Source organism: Camellia sinensis, chromosome 1 (assembly GCF_055761805.1).
Source record: "Camellia sinensis isolate YWXY chromosome 1, ASM5576180v1, whole genome shotgun sequence".
NCBI classification, from domain to species: Eukaryota; Viridiplantae; Streptophyta; class Magnoliopsida; order Ericales; family Theaceae; genus Camellia; species Camellia sinensis.
In genome coordinates, this window is record NC_138961.1 from 122,061,117 (window position 1) to 122,082,322 (window position 21,206).

The following is a 21,206-nucleotide window of genomic DNA, read 5'->3' on the forward strand; positions in this document are numbered from 1 at the left end:
AGAATGTTAAATATTAACTAATAACAGTAAATGAAATATATCACTACAGAACTATTACTCACAGTGTTATGGTGGAGCGATAGTCCCTTCTGGGATGGAACCTACACACACATGCGATTCATACATTAGTCCATTTCCCTTTTAATCAACATTCGATTCGTTTAACTTCCATTCAATTTACGAACATTTTAAAACCCCAAACACATATTTTAGCGATTCTAGAGGGTTAAACAAGAGAAAAGGAGCACACAGTATTTTTCCACATGGGCCGCACATGCGGTAGTCCTCCACCACACGTACGGGAAGGTGGGCCGCACGTGCGGTAATCCTCCCTCGCACGTGCTTTTATTTCAGTATCTCAACTTTGGTCTCCCCTGTTTTCCGCACGTGCGGCTGTGAGCCCTGCACATGCGGACAGAACCCTTGTTTTGCACACTACGAATCAAGGCAAATCTTCAACTTGGTAAACACATTACAAGGCACAAAATAGGGAAATTAATGCAATATTATAGCTTAACATCACAATAACATGGATCACAAGTATATAACCCCATAATAACCATGAATCACAAGCTCAATTAAGTCAATCCTCGTCAATTGCATATAAACAATTCAATAATCTTATGTTTATGATTATATTTGGTATATGAACTATATATATGTATAACCATATGAGTTCATCAAGAAAAACCAAAGACCAAGATGCAATTTCTCCATGTAGTTCAAATTAACTCAAAATAACCAAAAGATGAGAGGCATCTTCTCAATTACCAACCATCATGAACAAATCCTTTTCACAAACCCTAGCTTACATAACACAAAAGGGATTTCAGTTAAAGAGGTTAATTTTGGTGAATTGTTCTTACCTTGTACTCAAATCTCCGCAATCCCTCTCAAATTCTTCAATGTCTCCTTGTTTATCTTCTTCTCCCGTCTCCTCTTGCTCTCTAACTCTCAGGAGATATTTTTGTCTTACCATATAATAAGTGACCAACTAAAATATTAAAACGCTCATTTTAAGAGTTAGGCATAAATTAATCAGTTTAATCATTCCGAATTAGATTTTTACAAAAGTTATTATTATGATTTAAAAATCATGCTTATCACTATTATGATGTCAATTTCAGATTATCATGCTTCTGAGGCCTTCAATTACCTATCCAAACATCGCAATTGTAACAGATATTTTTCATAATTGACAGATATAACTCCATAATCATGCAATTCACACAATTAAACTTAATTTCACATGAAATTTCACATTAACCAGATAAATGCACATAACAAGAGACCGAAAGCATACCAGAAAATGTATAAGAGGGTCAGGTTATTATACTCTCCCCCCCTTAAATAAGTTTGGTCCCTCAAACTTGTTTTACCTTACGATAGAAACAATTCCAGATATTGGTGTTGCATTTCCTCTTCTTTCTCCCAAGTAGCTTCGGTCCCGTAATGTTCTTGCCATTCCACTTTTACCATTGGGATTTCTCGATTCCGTAGTTGTTTCGCTTGTCGATCCAAAATTTGGATTGGCTTTTCTTCAAAGGTTAATTTGTCATCAAGTGTAATGTGATGATAGTCTATGACATGAGATGAATCTAGAAGGTAACCTTGAAGCATAGATATATGGAACACTATGTACTTGACTCATACTTGGTGGAAGAGCAACTTGAAAAGCCACTGAACCCACTTTCTCCAGAACTTGGAATGGGCCAACACATCGAGGCGTTAACTTACCCCTTTTTTCGAACCTTGGGTGTCCCTTCATCGGAGTGACATTCACAAAAACATGAGTACCCACCTCAAATTCCAAAATCTCTTCGTCGGTTATCCGCATAACTCTTTTGTCTACTTTGAGCAGTTTTAATCTTTTCTGTCATCAGTTGTACAATTTTAGGCCCTAACAATGATATATCTCTGACTTCGGTCCAACACACAGGAGAGCGACACGGTTTTCCATATAAAGCTTCATAGGGTGCCATCCCAATGCTCGAATGGTAACTATTATTGTACGCGAACTCCACCAATGGTAGATGAGTTTCCCAACTTCCCTGGAAGTCTAGAACACAGATTCGTAACTTATCTTCCAAGGTTTGTATTGTTCTCTCTGATTGCCCATCTGTCTAGGGCTGAAAAGCTGTACTAAACTTTAACTCTATCCCCATAGCATTTTGCAAACTTTGCCAAAATCTTGACACAAACTTCGGATCCCTATCCGACACAATTGAGACTGGAACACCATGAAGTCTTACAATTTCATTCACATAAATCACAGCAAGTTTATCCGCGTTATACTGAGTTTTCACAGGCAGGAAATGAGCGGATTTAGTTAATCAGTCTACAACGACCAATATAGTATTCATGACCCGAGGAGTCCGTGGTAAACCTACAACAAAATCTATAGTCAGGTGTTCTCACTTCCACTCCGGGATTGGAAGGGGTTGCAGCAACCCTGCCGATCTCTGATGCTCTGCCTTTACTTGCTGACATTGTAAACATTTTGAAACGAATTCTGCAATTTCTTTCTTCATGTTTGGCCAACAAAAATTTCGCTTTAAGTTCCGATACATCTTAGTACTCTTGGGATGTTTTGAAAATCTCGAGGCATGTGCTTCTTCCATCAAGTTCCTTTTAAGTTCTGACACATTGGGAACACATAATCTATCTTGAAATTTGAGCACTGAATTTGTAAAATCGAATCCGGGTCTTAGTCTTGTATCTAGCTCCTCACATATCTTCTTTAAAAATTCGTCTTCCATCTGCCGCTGCTTGATTTCTTCCATTAATGTCGGTTGGGCTGTTATTGCTGCCACCATAGTATCCCATCCATGTATCACAATATCTAAGTTCATACTTTCCAATTCAAGTGATAAATCCTTTTGCTCTGTAAGCAAATTTGCTAGATTTTCCAAACCTTTTCGACTAAGTACGTCTGTAACTATATTGGCTTTAGCACGATGGTAATGGATCTGTAATTCATTGTCCTTAATAAGTTCCAACTATCGTCGCTACCGCATATTCAACTTTTTTTGAGTAAAAAGCTACTTGAGGCTCTTATGATCTGTATAGACTTCACATGTAGTGGCACAAAAATAATGTCACCATATCTTGAAAGCAAAGACTACCGCTGCTAACTCAAGGTCATGTGTGGGGTAATTCTTTTCATGGGGTTTAAGTTGTCGGGAAGCATAAGTGATAACTCTCCCATTTTGCATAAGTACACAACCTAGTCCTTTATGAGACACATCACTGTAGATCACAAATCCTTCAGTGCCAGGTGGAAGAGCAAGAACCGATGTCGTAGGTAACTTTGTTTTCAATTCCTGGAAGGCCAATTCCTATTGTTTTGACAATTCAAACAACACTCCTTCCTGAGTTAATTGGGTAAGTGGAATGGCAATTTTAGAGAAATCTTTCACAAACCTTTGGTAGTACCCAACTAATCCCAAGAAACTACGCACCTCGGTCACATTAGTAGGGGTTAGCCAATTTATGATCGCTTCAATCTTGTGTGGGTCAACTGAAACACCCTCATTTGTTATTACATGTCCCAAGAATGCTACTTCATGTAGCCAGAACTCACATTTCTTTAACTTAGCATACTACCTTTTAACTCGGACTGTCTGAAGAATTAGACGAAGATGGTTCTCATGAGCTTCGGCATTATTTGAATAAATAAGAATATCGTCAATAAATACCACTACGAATTCATCCAAGTACGGCTTAAAAACACAATTCAATAAATCCATAAATGTCGCGGGTGCATTGGTAACTCCGAAGGGCATAATCAAAAATTCATAATGACCGTATCAGGTTCGGAAAGATGTCCTCTCAACGTCTGTAGACACCCCATTTTTGACCGCCCTTAAGACTTGGGCACTACTGATGGTTTGCTCGGTGTTGAGAGATGTGCAGGGCAAAGAATCAGTTTCTTCGGCTAGAAGAGAGGAAAATCTTTCAAAACACTTTGTTTAGGGTTTTGGAGTTGAAGAAAAGAGGAAAGGAGAGGAGAAAACTAGTTTGGGAGAAGTTCGGCATGAATCCGGGTAGAAGCGAGTCGAGCAGCCCTCGCTGAATCGGGCTTATCTGTCTGTACACTTGGAGTTTAGCTATGGGGCCACCACCGTCGGAAAGCTTACTTCCGGGGCTTCATTTTGCACTCAAGAATCTCCTAGAGCCAAGTCCGGGTGGGGGAGATATGATCAGTTGAAGTCGGGCATCATCCCGGTTGGATCGAATCTGCGCGGCTTCACGGAAAAGGGCATAACTTTTTGCCCAGAAGGAATTTTAATGCAAGGTTTGCGCCATTGGAAAGCTAACTTCCGGGGCTTCAATCTGGACATACACCGGCACATTTTTGACCTAACCGGCCACCCATCGGCACTCTGTTTGTGCCGACCGGCAATTTATTGTACCGACCGGCCATTTATTGTGCCGACCGGCACTTTATTATGCTGACCGGCAATTTTTGCTAGCCGACGACCTTCCGGAGCATTCTGCAGATTGAGTGGATTCCAGCTGTACCAGCTGGAATGCACAGAATTGATCCCCCACGTGCATGTGTGCTTGTTTTGCACCCTTTGCACACCTTTGGCCCCTTTTCTTGCACCCTTTGCTCAAGGCTTCTTGAGGAAGCCTTGACCCCTTTTCTTGGCTTCCTCAAGAAGCCTACCAGCTGTCCAAGCTTCTCCAATAAGCCTTGACCCCCTTTGACCCTTTGAAGCTTGTCTTAGAAGCTTAGCATTGCTTATATAAGCACCTCTCCTCCTCCTTTGTTTAGGTTAGAGACTTGAGGCAAACAAACCAGAGATATACCATATATATCTGATATATATACATACAAACCTCTATCTCTCTCTATATCTCTCCCATTCAACCATCAAACACCCTTGTTCTTGGGCCATTTCTTCATCAACTCATAGCACAAGGCATCCAACGCCTATTCCAACAGCTTGAGGCTGTTCTCCAGAGCTTAGGAGCACCTAAACTTGGTCCAAGAGGTGCTGGTTCATTGGTCTACAAGGGTGAGTCCTCATCTTCCCTTTTCTAGCCTTTTTTTGCTTCATATCTAAGCCATAGTTGCTTGCACTTTTGGGCTCCGACCTAAACTTCAAATCATCATATTTTGAGGTCCTCTTCATGTTTGATTGAGGACCTCTTGCTGTTTGAGGACAGTAGCTTGCACTTCCTTCTTTATCTCTCCTTTAGGCCCTAATCTTGCATTTTTTTTTTTTGGCCTATGTGTAATCTGTTTTTGGGCATGTAGTAAACTGAAAATAGGCTTATTTTGAGCCCCTCTTCAACATTGAAGAAGGGCTCAACACTGTTTGGGACTTCCATGTTGTACTCCCCTTTATATCCTCTTTTTGGTCCCATTTTTGCATGTCTTGGAAGTCCCTGATGTTGCTGTTTTTGGACCTTGGTCCGAACTAAAAATGGCTTTATTTTGACCTCCTGAACATGTTTTATTTAGGGTCTTTGGCTGTTTGATGAATATTTTGTGTACTTCATGTTATAGCCCTTTTGTGGCCTTAATCTTGCATAAATTGTTTGCCATGCTTGTATCTATTTTTGAGCCTTGCCATGAACTGTAAATGTGCATATTTTAGGCCCCTCTTCAATGTTGTTGAAGGGCCCTAACATGTTTGGGGACAGCAGCTGTGAGTTGCTTCATAATCTCATGTTTAGGCCCGTTTTTGTATGCCATTTTAGCCCTATCTTTGCTTGCTGTTTGGCCATGCCATAAACTGTAAAAATGCTTGTCTCAGAGCTTTCTTGCTTCTGTCTTCATGCTCCATGTCCATATTATGCATGCTTTGTATAGCTGTAAGCCATTTCGGGTGCCAAAAGTCCATGTTTCGGGACTATTCCATGCATTGGGTGTGTTTTCGCCTCATTTCGGGGCTGTTTTCCCCACATTTCAGTGCTGAAATCCCATTGGCATATTTGCATATCATTTTCCATGCCATTGCATTGCATATGCCATTGCCTCGGTTTGCGTGCCCGTGCGCACGCATTTCGAGGCACTTCATCTTCTTCCATTGGCCACTGTTTTGGGCCTAACTAGAGCTGTCTAATTCATGTTTAAGACCATCCCTTGCTTATTTGCATGTTTGCTTGTATCGGCATGTTGCATCCTTAGCTCGTATGCCTAGGTTGCATTGCATTGGCATGCATGCCTTGCCTCTTGATCATGTGATAGAGGTTGGGCTTTAGTTTGTTTGATTGGTTTGCATTTCATTTGACATGAAAGTTGCATACTTGATTCCTTGGGCCATCATGCATGGAAATGCGCGATTGGTGGTCCGAGAATCGAGGCACATGTCCCTTTGAGTCATTACAATGACAAGGGACATGGTTGGTGCATACATGCCTTGAATTGTGCTGCCATGCTTTGTCTTGCCCTCTGTTGCTGTGAGTTGCAGGTTCTGCAGGCTTTATTTGCCGACCGGCAGTGTAAGGTGCCGGCCGGCAATCTTTCCTCTGCCGACAGACTCTATTTTGTGCCGATGGCCATACCACACTGCCGGTGGCAGTTTCATTCAGCCGGTGGTACTCCCCAGTGTCCAGGGATGCAACCCTGAGGTTTTGACAGCCTCCAGAGGAGCAGAGGAAAGAAAACAGAGGCAGCTTGCGCATGGCGGCGCATTTCCCGAGGCGTTTACTGCTTTTCTTAGTCTATTTTAATTTGTTAATTAAATTAGGCAATTTGTAATATTTAATTAGCTTGCGTAGTTAATTAATTTGTAATATTTATTCGGTCCCTCCGAGTGAGGGTAAATCTGTAATAAGTGTGTGTGGGTGGTGTGTATGTCTTCCAACCTCACTTCTTTCTTCCCTTTTATTTACCTGCTTATGATGGTAGATTAGGGCACATTTATTTTAGCATAATAGTATGATAGCATGCGTGCATCCATATATCTGTCTTACATGCACCGGGCTCGGCACATCATGCTAACTGCACTTGTATTTCAATTCCAAGTTGAGTACTTGTTAGTTGCAGCATTTCACATGCCATCTTTAGGATAGCCGAGCCTGTTTAGATTGCATCTTTGCATGTGTTGCATTAGCCATTTTTAACATGAACTAGGATCATGCATATGATTACTGACTAGTTTCTGTTTTGGCTCGGAGTACTAGGTAAGCTTTTATGCTTTAGCATCTCGCATGCGTGTGAATGTTGCCATGACAGTATGATTACCATGAGGCTAGCTGCTTATGTGATATAACTGCTTGAATGCCTGTGGATGGAGGTTGAATTACCTAAATTGGAATAATGCATTAAAACTGTGAGTTTTAAGCCCACTAGATAGTGGCAAAATCATCTTCTCTAAAAGCCCACTTGAGGGTGGCAAAATCTGTATTTTAGCCTACTTGCGAGTAGCAAACCATTTTCAAAACAAACATGAAATGTTTTGTTCCAATTTGGGCAATTTGGTCTATACTTGTTTGCTGTGCGCATAACATAGTAATTCTAGGCTAACAATTGGTTTAAGAACACATAACGTTTTCAAAATCAGATATCACGGTTAGTAGAGGCCGGTCCTCGGACCGGGCGAAAGGGGGTGCTCATAGCTGACCTTCCCCGATCGTACCCAAGCTCCCGAGCTGAGACAACTCCGGTGATGACGGACATGTGGCCTTCGGCACCGAGTCAGGGTTTCCTAAATTTCCCCATTTAAAAAATATTTAGGTGGCGACTCTGTATCTGGCAAAGCAGTCCATGTTTGGCACTACTTTTTCAAAAATTTGTTTCTCAAAACGATTTGCCAGATTTGGACTCTTTGGTTCAGATTAAGAACCGTGACACAAATCGAGTCCGAACTGTAGCACGAGGCCCCACGCGGGCGCTGTTACAGTTTCTGGCGACTCTGCTGGGGATTTTTAGAGAGTTTGACTCGAACTCGTGATATCCTGTTTTGATTTCATTTATGTGTTTCTTTGCATTGCATGTGCATTGGTGCGCCTAGGAACACAGTGTTTGCCATCTGCCATTCCTGAACGGTTTGCCGGAGGCTTGTCTTGTCAAGGCATGTCCGTAAGGCTGACCGGCTATGGGCTCTGACAGTATGGGAACACAAACCCCGGTTTTTACCGGGGCACCCTTTTGACCATTCGACCTAGTGCATATTCGGAATCCATAGTGACCATTCCAAACTAGGACAGGTTGCTCACCCGATGTTAGGTTGTTTGAAACTGCTGCGTGCATAGTGAAACCCTAGCTCCTGACAAAATAGGACAGGGAAACCCTACCCCAATGTAGGGGTGTTTTGGCTCTCTTTACTTGCTATGTGCTTTTAGAATGTATTTCTACAGGGAAATGTACATACCAGTTTGCAAGTCTGGGCATCAGGCCTATGGGCATCAGTATTTGGGGAATCAGTTTTACCTGGGGGTATCAATTTTGGGACAGATATTTGGGGAACAGTGATCAGTATTGAGCACAGTCATTCCACTATGATTATATCCGAGCTGAGATGCTGTCTGTTTTCTCTTTTGCAAGGTAGTCCCGGAACCATAGCTTCAGAAGGCTCCGATATCTCCAGAGGTTCATCGGACTTGTGCTGATAGACTTTGTCAGGTCAGAGACTCAGTTCAAGGGTAATCAGGGCCAGAGCAGGCTAGTCAGGCACAGATCATCAGTTCAACAGTCTTCAGATCAACAGTCATTATCCATCTCGCCTGTGTGCAGTTGGATTGAGATATCTGCTTTTGCCACAGAGACAGATATACCGGTTGCTCAGTTAGATTAGAACAGTATATCGAGTCTGGAAGAGATGGTGCGCCAACTCCAGGATAGTATGAAAGCCATGCAGCAAGACACTGTCCGTCAAGCAGAATTCGCCAAGCAACAGGCTGTGGTCATAGCCCAACAGGCAGAGACAATTGCCAGATTGGAGCAGCAAACTGGAGTATCTACTTCACACCAGGCTCCTCTCCCACCAAGAGTTCCCACACTCGGGGAGGCAACCCATGTCCAGGATGATACGGACATTCCAGTCGGGCCAGCTCCACCCCCGATTCTGCCTCAACTCTCCAAGGCACCCACTCCTATCAACCAATCAGATTCTCCCTTCGAGCCCGAGGTGGAGCCCGTGGCATTAAAAATGCACAAGCTTGAAAAGCTGTTCAAAAAATCTCAAGGTGCGAAGTCCATTCCGGACATTGGAGACGGATACATCGACGCAGCTGTGACGCTGCCAGATCGGTTTAAGATGCCACAAATCGATCGTTTTGACGGATCTGAGGATCCCATGGTACACCTGCGACTATTTTCATACGTCCTAAGACCAATGGGCCTCACTAGATTGCAGAAGCTGTCTTTGTTTGGCCGGACCCTGTCGGGTGTAGCGGCCGCATGGTATGCCAAATTGGAGGATGACGTCAAGAGAAGTTGGGATGAGATGGCTGAGGCCTTCGTCGCACAATATTCATACAATACCCAAATCGAGATTACGACCCGTGATCTTGAGACGACGAGGCAGGAGCCTAAGGAGAGCTTCTCAGAATTCGTGGCCCGCTGGAGGGCCAAGGCCTCAATGATGACCATTAGGCCAACAGATAAGGATCAAATACGGATGATTGTGCGCAATCTCCAGCCTAAGCTAATGCAGAGAATGATTGTAATCCCCTTTCCCACTTTCTCAGATTTACACGATATGGGGGTACAAATCGAAGATGCAATGAGGCAAGGTCTGTTTGACCAGGATAAGGAGCAGCCCAGGAGGGCATTTTCCCGTAGTTCGAATGTGACCACCAGCGGTGACGCAGCTGCAAGATCATCTGAAGTGGGCATGGTCACCACTACCACACCAAGAGCAGCCACCCCCTTTGTTGGTGCATCCACTTCAAACCCCCGAACTTCAGACTATCTGCCCCGAGGCAAGAGGGTTTTCACTCCACTCTATATGTCTTTGTCTAAAGCCCTGGGGTCCTACTCAGGAAAGGACATCTGAAACCGTTAGAGCAACGGCCTTTACCCGATCCTCTCCCTCCAAAACATGACCCGACTAAGTACTGTGCTTTCCATCAACAAACCGGTCATGACACCGACAGTTGCGTCCGTCTCCACCACGAGATACAAAATTTGATTGACAACGGGGTCATCCCTGCACCAGGCCCTGCGAAGTCTATCGACACTTGATCAGTGAACTTGTGGGGGGATAATGTGATGTGATCAGAGGTTGGACCACCTGCGGGCGACACTCAGTTTACTCCAGATATGGTGTATGGCACGCACTGTTTTGAGCATTTGTGAATGTTAGTTTTGTACTTTCTGACTTGGGTATTGGGTCAGTCTTGTCGTTTTGTATTGGGTCAGTCTTTTCATGCTGAGTCAGTCGGGTCTGTCTTGTTGTGTCGAGTCAGTCCTGTTTTGTTAAAGTCGGGTGATTCCGGGGGTGTTACTTCGGATATCACTAGTTTGCTTTGTGTTTGTCCTTTTGAGTCTGTTTCTGCCAGGGAGCCAGTTGTGCCAACAGATTTGAATGAACAGCAGTGATTTTCACACTCTTGTGTTTGCTTCTGCCGTGTGCCAGTTGTGCCGGAAGTATTGAATGACATGACAGTGCTCTTCGCCTGCCTTTTCTGTGCCTTTGAAGTCATTGTAATGACCTAAGTTTTCCAAAACTTTTTTTCGAAACATTGTGATAAAAACGAAGAGGAAAGAATTCCTTGGGTTTTGCAAAATTTAATCAATTGAGAGAAAGAGAGGCGTGCTAAGCCCTTAATGAATGAGATCATGTTTGTTAATGTGAGTACTGAGAAGGATCCTGGCTTGATCCAGATTGGTCCCACACTATCTTCGGCGCGAGCGATTTGTCGTTTTCTTAAAAAATTTCAAAAAATATTTTGCGCAGTCCTGCGAAGACCTGTGTGGAATCGCTCTTGAGATTGTGCAGCCTAGGATCGCTCTCAGCCTCGAGACTCGGCCCCTCATTTTCAAACCTTGAACTTGGATTCAGAAGGTTCAACGATCAACCACAATGTGAAGCCTGTGTGGCCAGATTCGAAGCAGCCCTCGGACAAGAGGCAAGAAAGTCAGATCAAGAAGATCAGATCAAAGGAAGCTTGTAAAGCTAGATCAGAAGCCCCCCCTCAAACTAGGGGCAAAAATGTCAGACGTGCTCGGAGAGCCGAAGATGAGTCCTCTTGCAAATCAATAGCCACTCTCCTGGATACGGATGGCTGCAAGACCCTAAAACCATTTGGCATGGACTTTTTACACTTTTACCCTTTGAGAGGCTCGCTGGGCCGAAAACCCGGAAGGGCGACCCAGGCAAAAGTTAGAGCAAGAGAAAAATACAAAAAAGAAAAAAAATGCAAAGAAAAGAACAAAAAAAAAGAAAATCAAAAAAAAAAAAGGAAATGAAATGAAAAGAAATGAAAAGAAAAGAAATGAAAAGAATTGAAAAGAAAAGAAAAACAAAGCTCGCAAGGTCGAAAACCCGCATCGGGCGCCTTGGCAAAAGTTAGAGCCTAAAAAGGAGAGGTTAAATACCCGAGTGTACCTTAACCCCGAACTACGTAAGGCTTGATTCCCATGTTTGGGATACGTAGGCAACTTCATCTTGAAGTCCAGCCACAAACACTTCGAATTCGATAATGTCCATGTAATGGTTCTGATAATCTTTGCCTTCTCTGTATCCGAGAGTTCGGTTGCAATCATCGCTTCGAGGACTGATTATAAATGCGCCGCGGTGCCATTCACACAAGGGGCAACTTTTCGTTGCCATTCAATGCACTGCGGTGCCGTTCAAACAAGGGGCAACTTTCCGTTGCCATGCAGCTTCCCTCCAACAAGGGGCAATTTTCCTCCAAATCCGAGGTTGTGCGTCTCAAGAGTGGGTTCCGTGCTTGTTAAGCATTGGCCGTTTGCAAAAATAGTTTTTGAGAATTTTTACTGAGGTTGACTGATCCCTCGAAAATTGTTCCATCTTTTCCAAAAACTGGACCATTTCTTGGACGCAAAAAAAAAAAAAAGGAAAATTTTTAGTGCTCATAGCCTGACTTGCATGATTTCAAATCAAAAATCGAACAAGTGTGTTAATCTGACTCTCATGTTGGTCAAAATTGTTTTAGTAGAAAACAAAAACAAAAAATGGTCAAAATAATGAACTAGGGGCACAGTTGAGTCAGGCTTCCTGTCTTTCCCCCGTTGTCAGAACATACTTGCCAAGAAGGGCACTCTACCTGCCAGAAAAGGGCACCATTGAAGCTATCAACAAAGGGCTGAAAGCTCTCACATCCTCCACGCAACGAGGTATCAAGCCAAGTGCGAAGCACGGACGGGAACGGATCAAGATATTCCACTCCTTTGTTTGGACAGATCTAATCACGTCCGAACTCCCCAGCAGGGCATCATCAACCGATGTCAGCTACAGATGTGCTACATACCCAGTTGTAGCGCAACCCCCTCTGTGGGAGGAATTCACTGTTGTGAACAAGAGTCTGGTAAAATACCAGGGGCAAGAGCCCACAATTTCCAGCTTATCCATCAACCACCCAGGGGAGGGATGAAAAATGAGAGATTAAAGAATAGAGAGATGTGCGCTGAGAGAAAAAGCGAGAAAAGGGTTTTGAGAGAAAAACCGAGCTTGAGAGCCGAGTGATGTGAGAATCACAAATAAGAAAGGGTGGGAATAATACCCGGTGAAACAGGCTCCCTGTGCACGTCTGTGTGTCGTGTCTTTTGTTTTGTTTGTCTCGATTCTTGCTTTGAGTCGTTCCGAGCGTGTCTCGACGTGTTTAGGTTGTTTACCTTTTGTTTTCCGTTGTTGAGTCTTTCTCGCTGTGTTCAGTCGTAGGCTCAATACCTGGTCGAGAACTCATTTTCTCAATTTCAAAAAATGATTTGTTGTGTGCTCAGAGTGCTGTGCCATCCTTCACGTTTGTGCAAAACAAGATTCTTTTTTTCCATAAAACTGCAGGGTCCACCCCCGATAAGTGTGAACGGTGAAACCAGGACCTATCTGAAGCTATGATAATTCCAGACTGCAATGCAAAAGCAAAAGAGCGAAAATCGAAGTATCTGAGTTTGTGTCAACTTCAGAAAATTCCGTGATTGTACTCCGGACGTACCTCTTCAGGGCCTTGTCAATGCTCCGAGATATGAGTGTACCTCTACCTCAGGCGCAAGATCAATCTTGCATTGTGATGCACGTTCCAATTGCATTGTTATGCACCCACTTCACTAGCATTGTTATGCTCATTCATTGCATTGATTTTGCACATCTATCCAGCATTGTCATGCTCATTACATTTGCATTGTCATGCACCTTTTCACTTGCGTTGTCACGCACTTTCCACTTGCATTGTTATGCACGCTCTCTTATTCGGAAACACTGGGATACGTCCTTATGCTTTCCCTTCTCATTCGGAAACTCCGGGATACGTCCCTATGTTTCTCCTCCTTTCCGAAACTCCGGGATACGTCCCTATGTTTCTCTTCCATTCCGAAACACCGGGATACGTCCCTACGTTTCTCTTACCTTTCCGAAGCACCGGGATACGTCCCTATGTTTCTTCTTCCATTCCGAAACACCGGGATACGTCCCTACGTTTCTCTCTCTTTCCGAAACACCGGGATACGTCCCTATGTTTCTCCTTCTTTCCGAAACACCGGGATACGTCCCTACGTTTCACTCCTCATTTTCCGAGACACTGGGATACGTCCTTATGTTTCTCACCCTTTTTCCGAGACACTGGGATACGTCCTTATGTTTCTCTCCCTTTTCCGAGACACTGGGATACGTCCTTATGTTTCTCTTCCTTTTCCGAAACACCGGGATACGTCCCTACGTTTCTTTCTCCTTTTCTGAAACACCAGGATACGTCCCTATGTTTCTTCTCCTTTGTCGAACCTTGGGATATGTCCTTAACCTTTGGGATACGTCCCTAATCTTTGGGATACGTCCCTCATCTTTGGGATACGTCCCTAACCTTTGGGATACGTCCCTAATCCTTGGGATACGTCCCTAACCTTTGGGATACGTCCCTAACCTTTGGGATACGTCCCTCATCTTTGGGATACGTCCCTAACCCTTGGGATATGTCCCTAACCTTTGGGATACGTCCCTAACCTCTGGGATACGTCCCTAATCTTTGGGATACGTCCCTCATCTTTGGGATACGTCCCTAACCTTTGGGATACGTCCCTAATCTTTGGGATACGTCCCTCATCTTTGGGATACGTCCCTAACCTTTGGGATACGTCCCTAATCCTTGGGATACGTCCCTATGTTTCTCCCTCTTCAGTTAAAAGCGTTCGGAATACGTTCCAATGCTCACACCATTCCGAAACACCGGGATATGTCCCTATGTTTCTCCCTGTCCCATTTCCCCACACAATTTCAGTGTGTTTGGAATTCATCTTAGGTCGCATTGTCATGCACACCTCTTCACTTGCGTTGTCACGTACATTCCACTTGCATTGTTTTATCAAACCGGCTTCACGAAAGCGTATAAGTCCAATTACAAACCGGCTTTGCGTAGCATATAAGTCCAATGTTCAAACCGGCTTCGCGTGGCGTATAAGTCCAATTATCAAAGTCTTCCTGCATATCATTTGCATCCTGCCCCTGAACTACGCTGGTTTGATTCCTTGCAAAGGGATACGTAGGCAGCCTGTGGGCACAACCATTTATTTATCAGTATTTTGTTTGTTTGTCCAAGTCTTCGGCCTTGTCAAAAATGGGTCGTCTCTGGGCTTTGACATTCACTCCCGTCATTGTTATGACTTTCGAGTTCTGTCAAAGAGGGGCAACTGTAGACACCCCATTTTTGACCGCCCTTAAGACTTGGGCACTACTGATGGTTTGCTCGGTGTTGAGAGATGTGCAGGGCAAAGAATCAGTTTCTTCGGCTAGAAGAGAGGAAAATCTTTCAAAACACTTTGTTTAGGGTTTTGGAGTTGAAGAAAAGAGGAAAGGAGAGGAGAAAACTAGTTTGGGAGAAGTTCGGCATGAATCCGGGTAGAAGCGAGTCGAGCAGCCCTCGCTGAATCGGGCTTATCTGTCTGTACACTTGGAGTTTAGCTATGGGGCCACCACCGTCGGAAAGCTTACTTCCGGGGCTTCATTTTGCACTCAAGAATCTCCTAGAGCCAAGTCCGGGTGGGGGAGATATGATCAGTTGAAGTCGGGCATCATCCCGGTTGGATCGAATCTGCGCGGCTTCACGGAAAAGGGCATAACTTTTTGTACAGAAGGAATTTTAATGCAAGGTTTGCGCCATTGGAAAGCTAACTTCCGGGGCTTCAATCTGGACATACACCGGCACTTTTTTGACCTCACCGGCCACCCATCGGCACTCTGTTTGTGCCGACCGGCAATTTATTGTACCGACCGGCCATTTATTGTGCCGACCGGCACTTTATTGTGCTGACCGGCAATTTTTGCTAGCCGACGACCTTCCGGAGCATTCTGCAGATTGAGTGGATTCCAGCTGTACCAGCTGGAATGCACAGAATTGATCCCCCACGTGCATGTGTGCTTGTTTTGCACCCTTTGCACACCTTTGGCCCCTTTTCTTGCACCCTTTGCTCAAGGCTTCTTGAGGAAGCCTTGACCCCTTTTCTTGGCTTCCTCAAGAAGCCTACCAGCTGTCCAAGCTTCTCCAATAAGCCTTGACCCCCTTTGACCCTTTGAAGCTTGTCTTAGAAGCTTAGCATTGCTTATATAAGCACCTCTCCTCCTCCTTTGTTTAGGTTAGAGACTTGAGGCAAACAAACCAGAGATATACCATATATATCTGATATATATACATACAAACCTCCGTCTCTCTCTATATCTCTCCCATTCAACCATCAAACACCCTTGTTCTTGGGCCATTTCTTCATCAACTCATAGCACAAGGCATCCAACGCCTATTCCAACAGCTTGAGGCTGTTCTCCAGAGCTTAGGAGCACCTAAACTTGGTCCAAGAGGTGCTGGTTCATTGGTCTACAAGGGTGAGTCCTCATCTTCCCTTTTCTAGCCTTTTTTTGCTTCATATCTAAGCCATAGTTGCTTGCACTTTTGGGCTCCGACCTAAACTTCAAATCATCATATTTTGAGGTCCTCTTCATGTTTTATTGAGGACCTCTTGCTGTTTGAGGACAGTAGCTTGCACTTCCTTCTTTATCTCTCCTTTAGGCCCTAATCTTGCATTTTTTTTTTTGGCCTATGTGTAATCTGTTTTTGGGCATGTAGTAAACTGAAAATAGGCTTATTTTGAGCCCCTCTTCAACATTGAAGAAGGGCTCAACACTGTTTGGGACTTCCATGTTGTACTCCCCTTTATATCCTCTTTTTGGTCCCATTTTTGCATGTCTTGGCAGCCCCTGATGTTGCTGTTTTTGGACCTTGGTCCGAACTAAAAATGGCTTTATTTTGACCTCCTGAACATGTTTTATTTAGGGTCTTTGGCTGTTTGATGAATATTTTGTGTACTTCATGTTATAGCCCTTTTGTGGCCTTAATCTTGCATAAATTGTTTGCCATGCTTGTATCTGTTTTTGAGCCTTGCCATGAAATGTAAATGTGCATATTTTAGGCCCCTCTTCAATGTTGTTGAAGGGCCCTAACATGTTTGGGGACAGCAGCTGTGAGTTGCTTCATAATCTCATGTTTAGGCCCGTTTTTGTATGCCATTTTAGCCCTATCTTTGCTTGCTGTTTGGCCATGCCATAAACTGTAAAAATGCTTGTCTCAGAGCTTTCTTGCTTCTGTCTTCATGCTCCATGTCCATATTATGCATGCTTTGTATAGCTGTAAGCCATTTCGGGTGCCAAAAGTCCATGTTTCGGGACTATTCCATGCATTGGGTGTGTTTTCGCCTCATTTCGGGGCTGTTTTCCCCACATTTCAGTGCTGAAATCCCATTGGCATATTTGCATATCATTTTCCATGCCATTGCATTGCATATGCCATTGCCTCGGTTTGCGTGCCCGTGCGCACGCATTTCGAGGCACTTCATCTTCTTCCATTGGCCACTGATTTGGGCCTAACTAGAGCTGCCTAATTCATGTTTAAGACCATCCCTTGCTTATTTGCATGCTCACCTTGCATGTTTGCTTGTATCGGCATGTTGCATCCTTAGCTCGTATGCCTAGGTTGCATTGCATTGGCATGCATGCCTTGCCTCTTGATCATGTGATAGAGGTTGGGCTTTAGTTTGTTTGATTGGTTTGCATTTCATTTGACATGAAAGTTGCATACTTGATTCCTTGGGCCATCATGCATGGAAATGCGCGATTGGTGGTCCGAGAATCGAGGCACATGTCCCTTTGAGTCATTACAATGACAAGGGACATGGTTGGTGCATACATGCCTTGAATTGTGCTGCCATGCTTTGTCTTGCCCTCTGTTGCTGTGAGTTGCAGGTTCTGCAGGCTTTATTTGCCGACCGGCAGTGTAAGGTGCCGGCCGGCAATCTTTCCTCTGCCGACAGACTCTATTTTGTGCCGATGGCCATACCACACTGCCGGTGGCAGTTTCATTCAGCCGGTGGTACTCCCCAGTGTCCAGGGATGCAACCCTGAGGTTTTGACAGCCTCCAGAGGAGCAGAGGAAAGAAAACAGAGGCAGCTTGCGCATGGCGGCGCATTTCCCGAGGCGTTTACTGCTTTTCTTAGTCTATTTTAATTTGTTAATTAAATTAGGCAATTTGTAATATTTAATTAGCTTGCGTAGTTAATTAATTTGTAATATTTATTCGGTCCCTCCGAGTGAGGGTAAATCTGTAATAAGTGTGTGTGGGTGGTGTGTATGTCTTCCAACCTCACTTCTTTCTTCCCTTTTATTTACCTGCTTATGATGGTAGATTAGGGCACATTTATTTTAGCATAACAGTATGATAGCATGCGTGCATCCATATATCTGTCTTACATGCACCGGGCTCGGCACATCATGCTAACTGCACTTGTATTTCAATTCCAAGTTGAGTACTTGTTAGTTGCAGCATTTCACATGCCATCTTTAGGATAGCCGAGCCTGTTTAGATTGCATCTTTGCATGTGTTGCATTAGCCATTTTTAACATGAACTAGGATCATGCATATGATTACTGACTAGTTTCTGTTTTGGCTCGGAGTACTAGGTAAGCTTTTATGCTTTAGCATCTCGCATGCGTGTGAATGTTGCCATGACAGTATGATTACCATGAGGCTAGCTGCTTATGTGATATAACTGCTTGAATGCCTGTGGATGGAGGTTGAATTACCTAAATTGGAATAATGCATTAAAACTGTGAGTTTTAAGCCCACTAGATAGTGGCAAAATCATCTTCTCTAAAAGCCCACTTGAGGGTGGCAAAATCTGTATTTTAGCCTACTTGCGAGTAGCAAACCATTTTCAAAACAAACATGAAATGTTTTGTTCCAATTTGGGCAATTTGGTCTATACTTGTTTGCTGTGCGCATAACATAGTAATTCTAGGCTAACAATTGGTTTAAGAACACATAACGTTTTCAAAATCAGATATCACGGTTAGTAGAGGCCGGTCCTCGGACCGGGCGAAAGGGGGTGCTCATAGCTGACCTTCCCCGATCGTACCCAAGCTCCCGAGCCGAGACAACTCCGGTGATGACGGACATGTGGCCTTCGGCACCGAGTCAGGGTTTCCTAAATTTCCCCATTTAAAAAATATTTAGGTGGCGACTCTGTATCTGGCAAAGCAGTCCATGTTTGGCACTACTTTTTCAAAAATTTGTTTCTCAAAACGATTTGCCAGATTTGGACTCTTTGGTTCAGATTAAGAACCGTGACACAAATCGAGTCCGAACTGTAGCACGAGGCCCCACGCGGGCGCTGTTACAACGTCATCGGCTTTGACTTTCAGTTGGTGGTATCCAGACCGTAAATCAATTTTTGAAAAGACTTGCGCCCCGTGTAGCTGGTCAAGCAAATCATCAATCTTGGGTAATGGGTACTTATTCTTGATTGTCACTTTGTTAAGTTCCCTATAATCCATACATAATCAAAGTGTTCCATCTTTTTTTTTCACAAACAGGACCGATGCACCCCAAGGAGAAACGCTCGGGCGAATGAACCCTTTATCAAGTAAGTCTTGCAACTGAATCTTTAGTTCTTTCATCTCAACCAGTGACATCCTATACGGAGTTTTAGAAATGGGCTGAGTTCCCGGCACCACTTCAATTGTAAACTCAATTTCACGGTCTACTAACTCCCCTGGTAACTCCTCTAGAAAAAATTCAGAAATTCACAGACGACTGGAATCATATCAGTACCCCCATTCGTTGACTGCCCCTCCAAGACACTGCCCAAATATCCCTGACACCCTTTTTGTAACAATTTGCATGCTTTCACCACGAATATTAAATAAGGTGGAGAAATTACACCATGCCCTTTAAAGGTGAATTCTGACTGCCCCAGAGGATGGAAACTGATTTGCTTAGTCGTACAATCAATAGTCGCTTGATACTCATTTAACCAATCCATTCCCAGAATAACATCGAAGTGAGTCATGTCAAGAGGTAGCAGGGTGGCATATACCTGAACATTCCCAATCAAAAGTTCACAGGCTAAATAAATAGATGTACAGACCATAAAATCCCCCAAAGGTGAAGACACATAATATATAAGGTAATAATTCCTCAGATCTATCTAAATTTTGGACAAACATTTTTAACACAAAGGAGTGGGTGGAACCAGAATCAAACAACACATGAGCAGAATGACCGTGAACAATAAATGTACCTGACACCATAACTGCAGCATTTTGCACGTCGCCCGGAACCAACGCAAACACCCTTCCTTGCTTAGTGATGTCCTTATTGTTGGTAGGCTTTGTAACTGACTTGGTGTTGGGAGCTGGTGTAGACCCTCCACTCGAAAATTTGATTCTGTGCAGTAATATTCCCCTCTGCCATGACAGCTCTCTCTAGCACATCAACATATGTTGGTAGCTTCAACACATTTATTCGATCAAGGATAGCATTCCGTAATCCCCCCTCAAACTTCCTCGTCTTCTTATAATCTGTATCCACCATATGACGTGCAAACCGGGCTAGTTCTACAAATTGGGCTTCGTACTCCGCAGTAGTCTTGTTCCCTTGTCTAAGGGTCTCAAACTCAATCACCTTCTTATCTTGCATACACTGCGGAAAATACTTGACATAGAAGAGTTCTAGAAATCGGGTCCAGATCAACCCTTGATGTTCAGTTCTTGTAAGCATCCACCACCTACGAGCTTCGTCTTCTAAATTGAAAGCAGCCAATTGTACTTTATGAGCTTCAGTGCATGAAAACACCTCAAATAGTTTCTCCACTCCCACTACCCACGCTTCAGGTTTCATCGGGTCGATTCCCCCTTTAAACGTTGGTGGCTTCATCTTCTTAAATTCCTTTGTAAGAGTGATGGTTCGGGCCTCAGCATGGTAGTCTTGCACCACAGGCGGAGGTACCGACGGCGGCGGCTGTGGTTGTTCTTGTTGTTGCCGTAGAGTTTCCGCCATTTGCATAATCATTCTTTCCATTCTGTCTAACCGTGCAGAGGTGGAATCACTGGCTCTTTCATCCTTGTTCTCACAATGTTCTACATAACAATCAATTACAATACACACAAGAGATATACAAATAGACACGAATAGTAACCATTTCGAAATACTTGTTAGCAGATATTACATGTACGAATCACATTGCTATCAATCATTTCATATGCACCAAGAATGTGTAAAGACCCCATTTTTGACCGCCTTTAAGACTTGGGCACTACTGATGGTTTACTTGGTGGTGAAAGATGTGCAGGGCAAAGGTTCAGTTTCTTCGGCAAGGAGAGAGTCAAATCCCAACTTCATACCCCTTTTGGACCAAAACAATCTTGATCAAAAGATTTTAGACCTTGAAACCCTCTCTTTCAAAATGTTTTGAAAATAAAGTTCCTACGATGTTCTGACGCTTGCATTTCATTAAATGTTGCGCTTTTCGGTAAACCAAGCAAGGACAAAGTGCAAATGAATGACAGAGAGATGAAATCTTTTAAAACTATTTCAAAACACCTTGTTTAGGGGTTTGGAGTTGAAGAAAAGAGGAAAGGAGAGAAGAAAACTAGTTTGGGAGAAGTTCGGCATGAATCCAGGTAGGACCAAAACTGCGCGGCTTCACTAAAACAGGCATAACTTTTTGTACCGTTAGAATTTTGATACAAGGCTTCCACCATTGAAAAGCTTACTTCCGGGGCTTCAATTTGGACACAAGAATGACCTG

General features: G+C 43.7%; 1 protein-coding gene across 1 annotated transcript; it reads right to left on the reverse strand.

The window, feature by feature from the left end:
• Positions 1 to 2,414: 2,414 nt before the first annotated feature.
• Positions 2,415 to 20,685, reverse strand: LOC145819593 (uncharacterized). The gene is made up of 4 exons (XM_082913545.1): positions 20,631 to 20,685; positions 19,799 to 20,535; positions 19,338 to 19,493; positions 2,415 to 2,969 (listed from the first exon to the last, which is right to left on the reverse strand). Exons 1-4 carry the CDS (start codon positions 20,683 to 20,685, stop codon positions 2,415 to 2,417), a joined length of 1,503 nt encoding a protein of 500 aa, XP_082769671.1.
• Positions 20,686 to 21,206: the final 521 nt, after the last annotated feature.

Bases quoted from the DNA above. Each gene is read 5' to 3' on its own strand.
- LOC145819593 (XM_082913545.1), bottom strand. From the start codon at position 20,685: ATGGGGTCTTTACACATTCTTGGTGCATATGAAATGATTGATAGCAAT. The intron at 20,536-20,630 runs GTACATGTAATA...ATTGTTATGTAG, and splicing joins GATTGATAGCAATGTGATTC to AACATTGTGAGAACAAGGAT. The intron at 19,494-19,798 runs GTCAGTTACAAA...GGGAATGTTCAG, and splicing joins ACACCAGCTCCCAACACCAA to GTATATGCCACCCTGCTACC.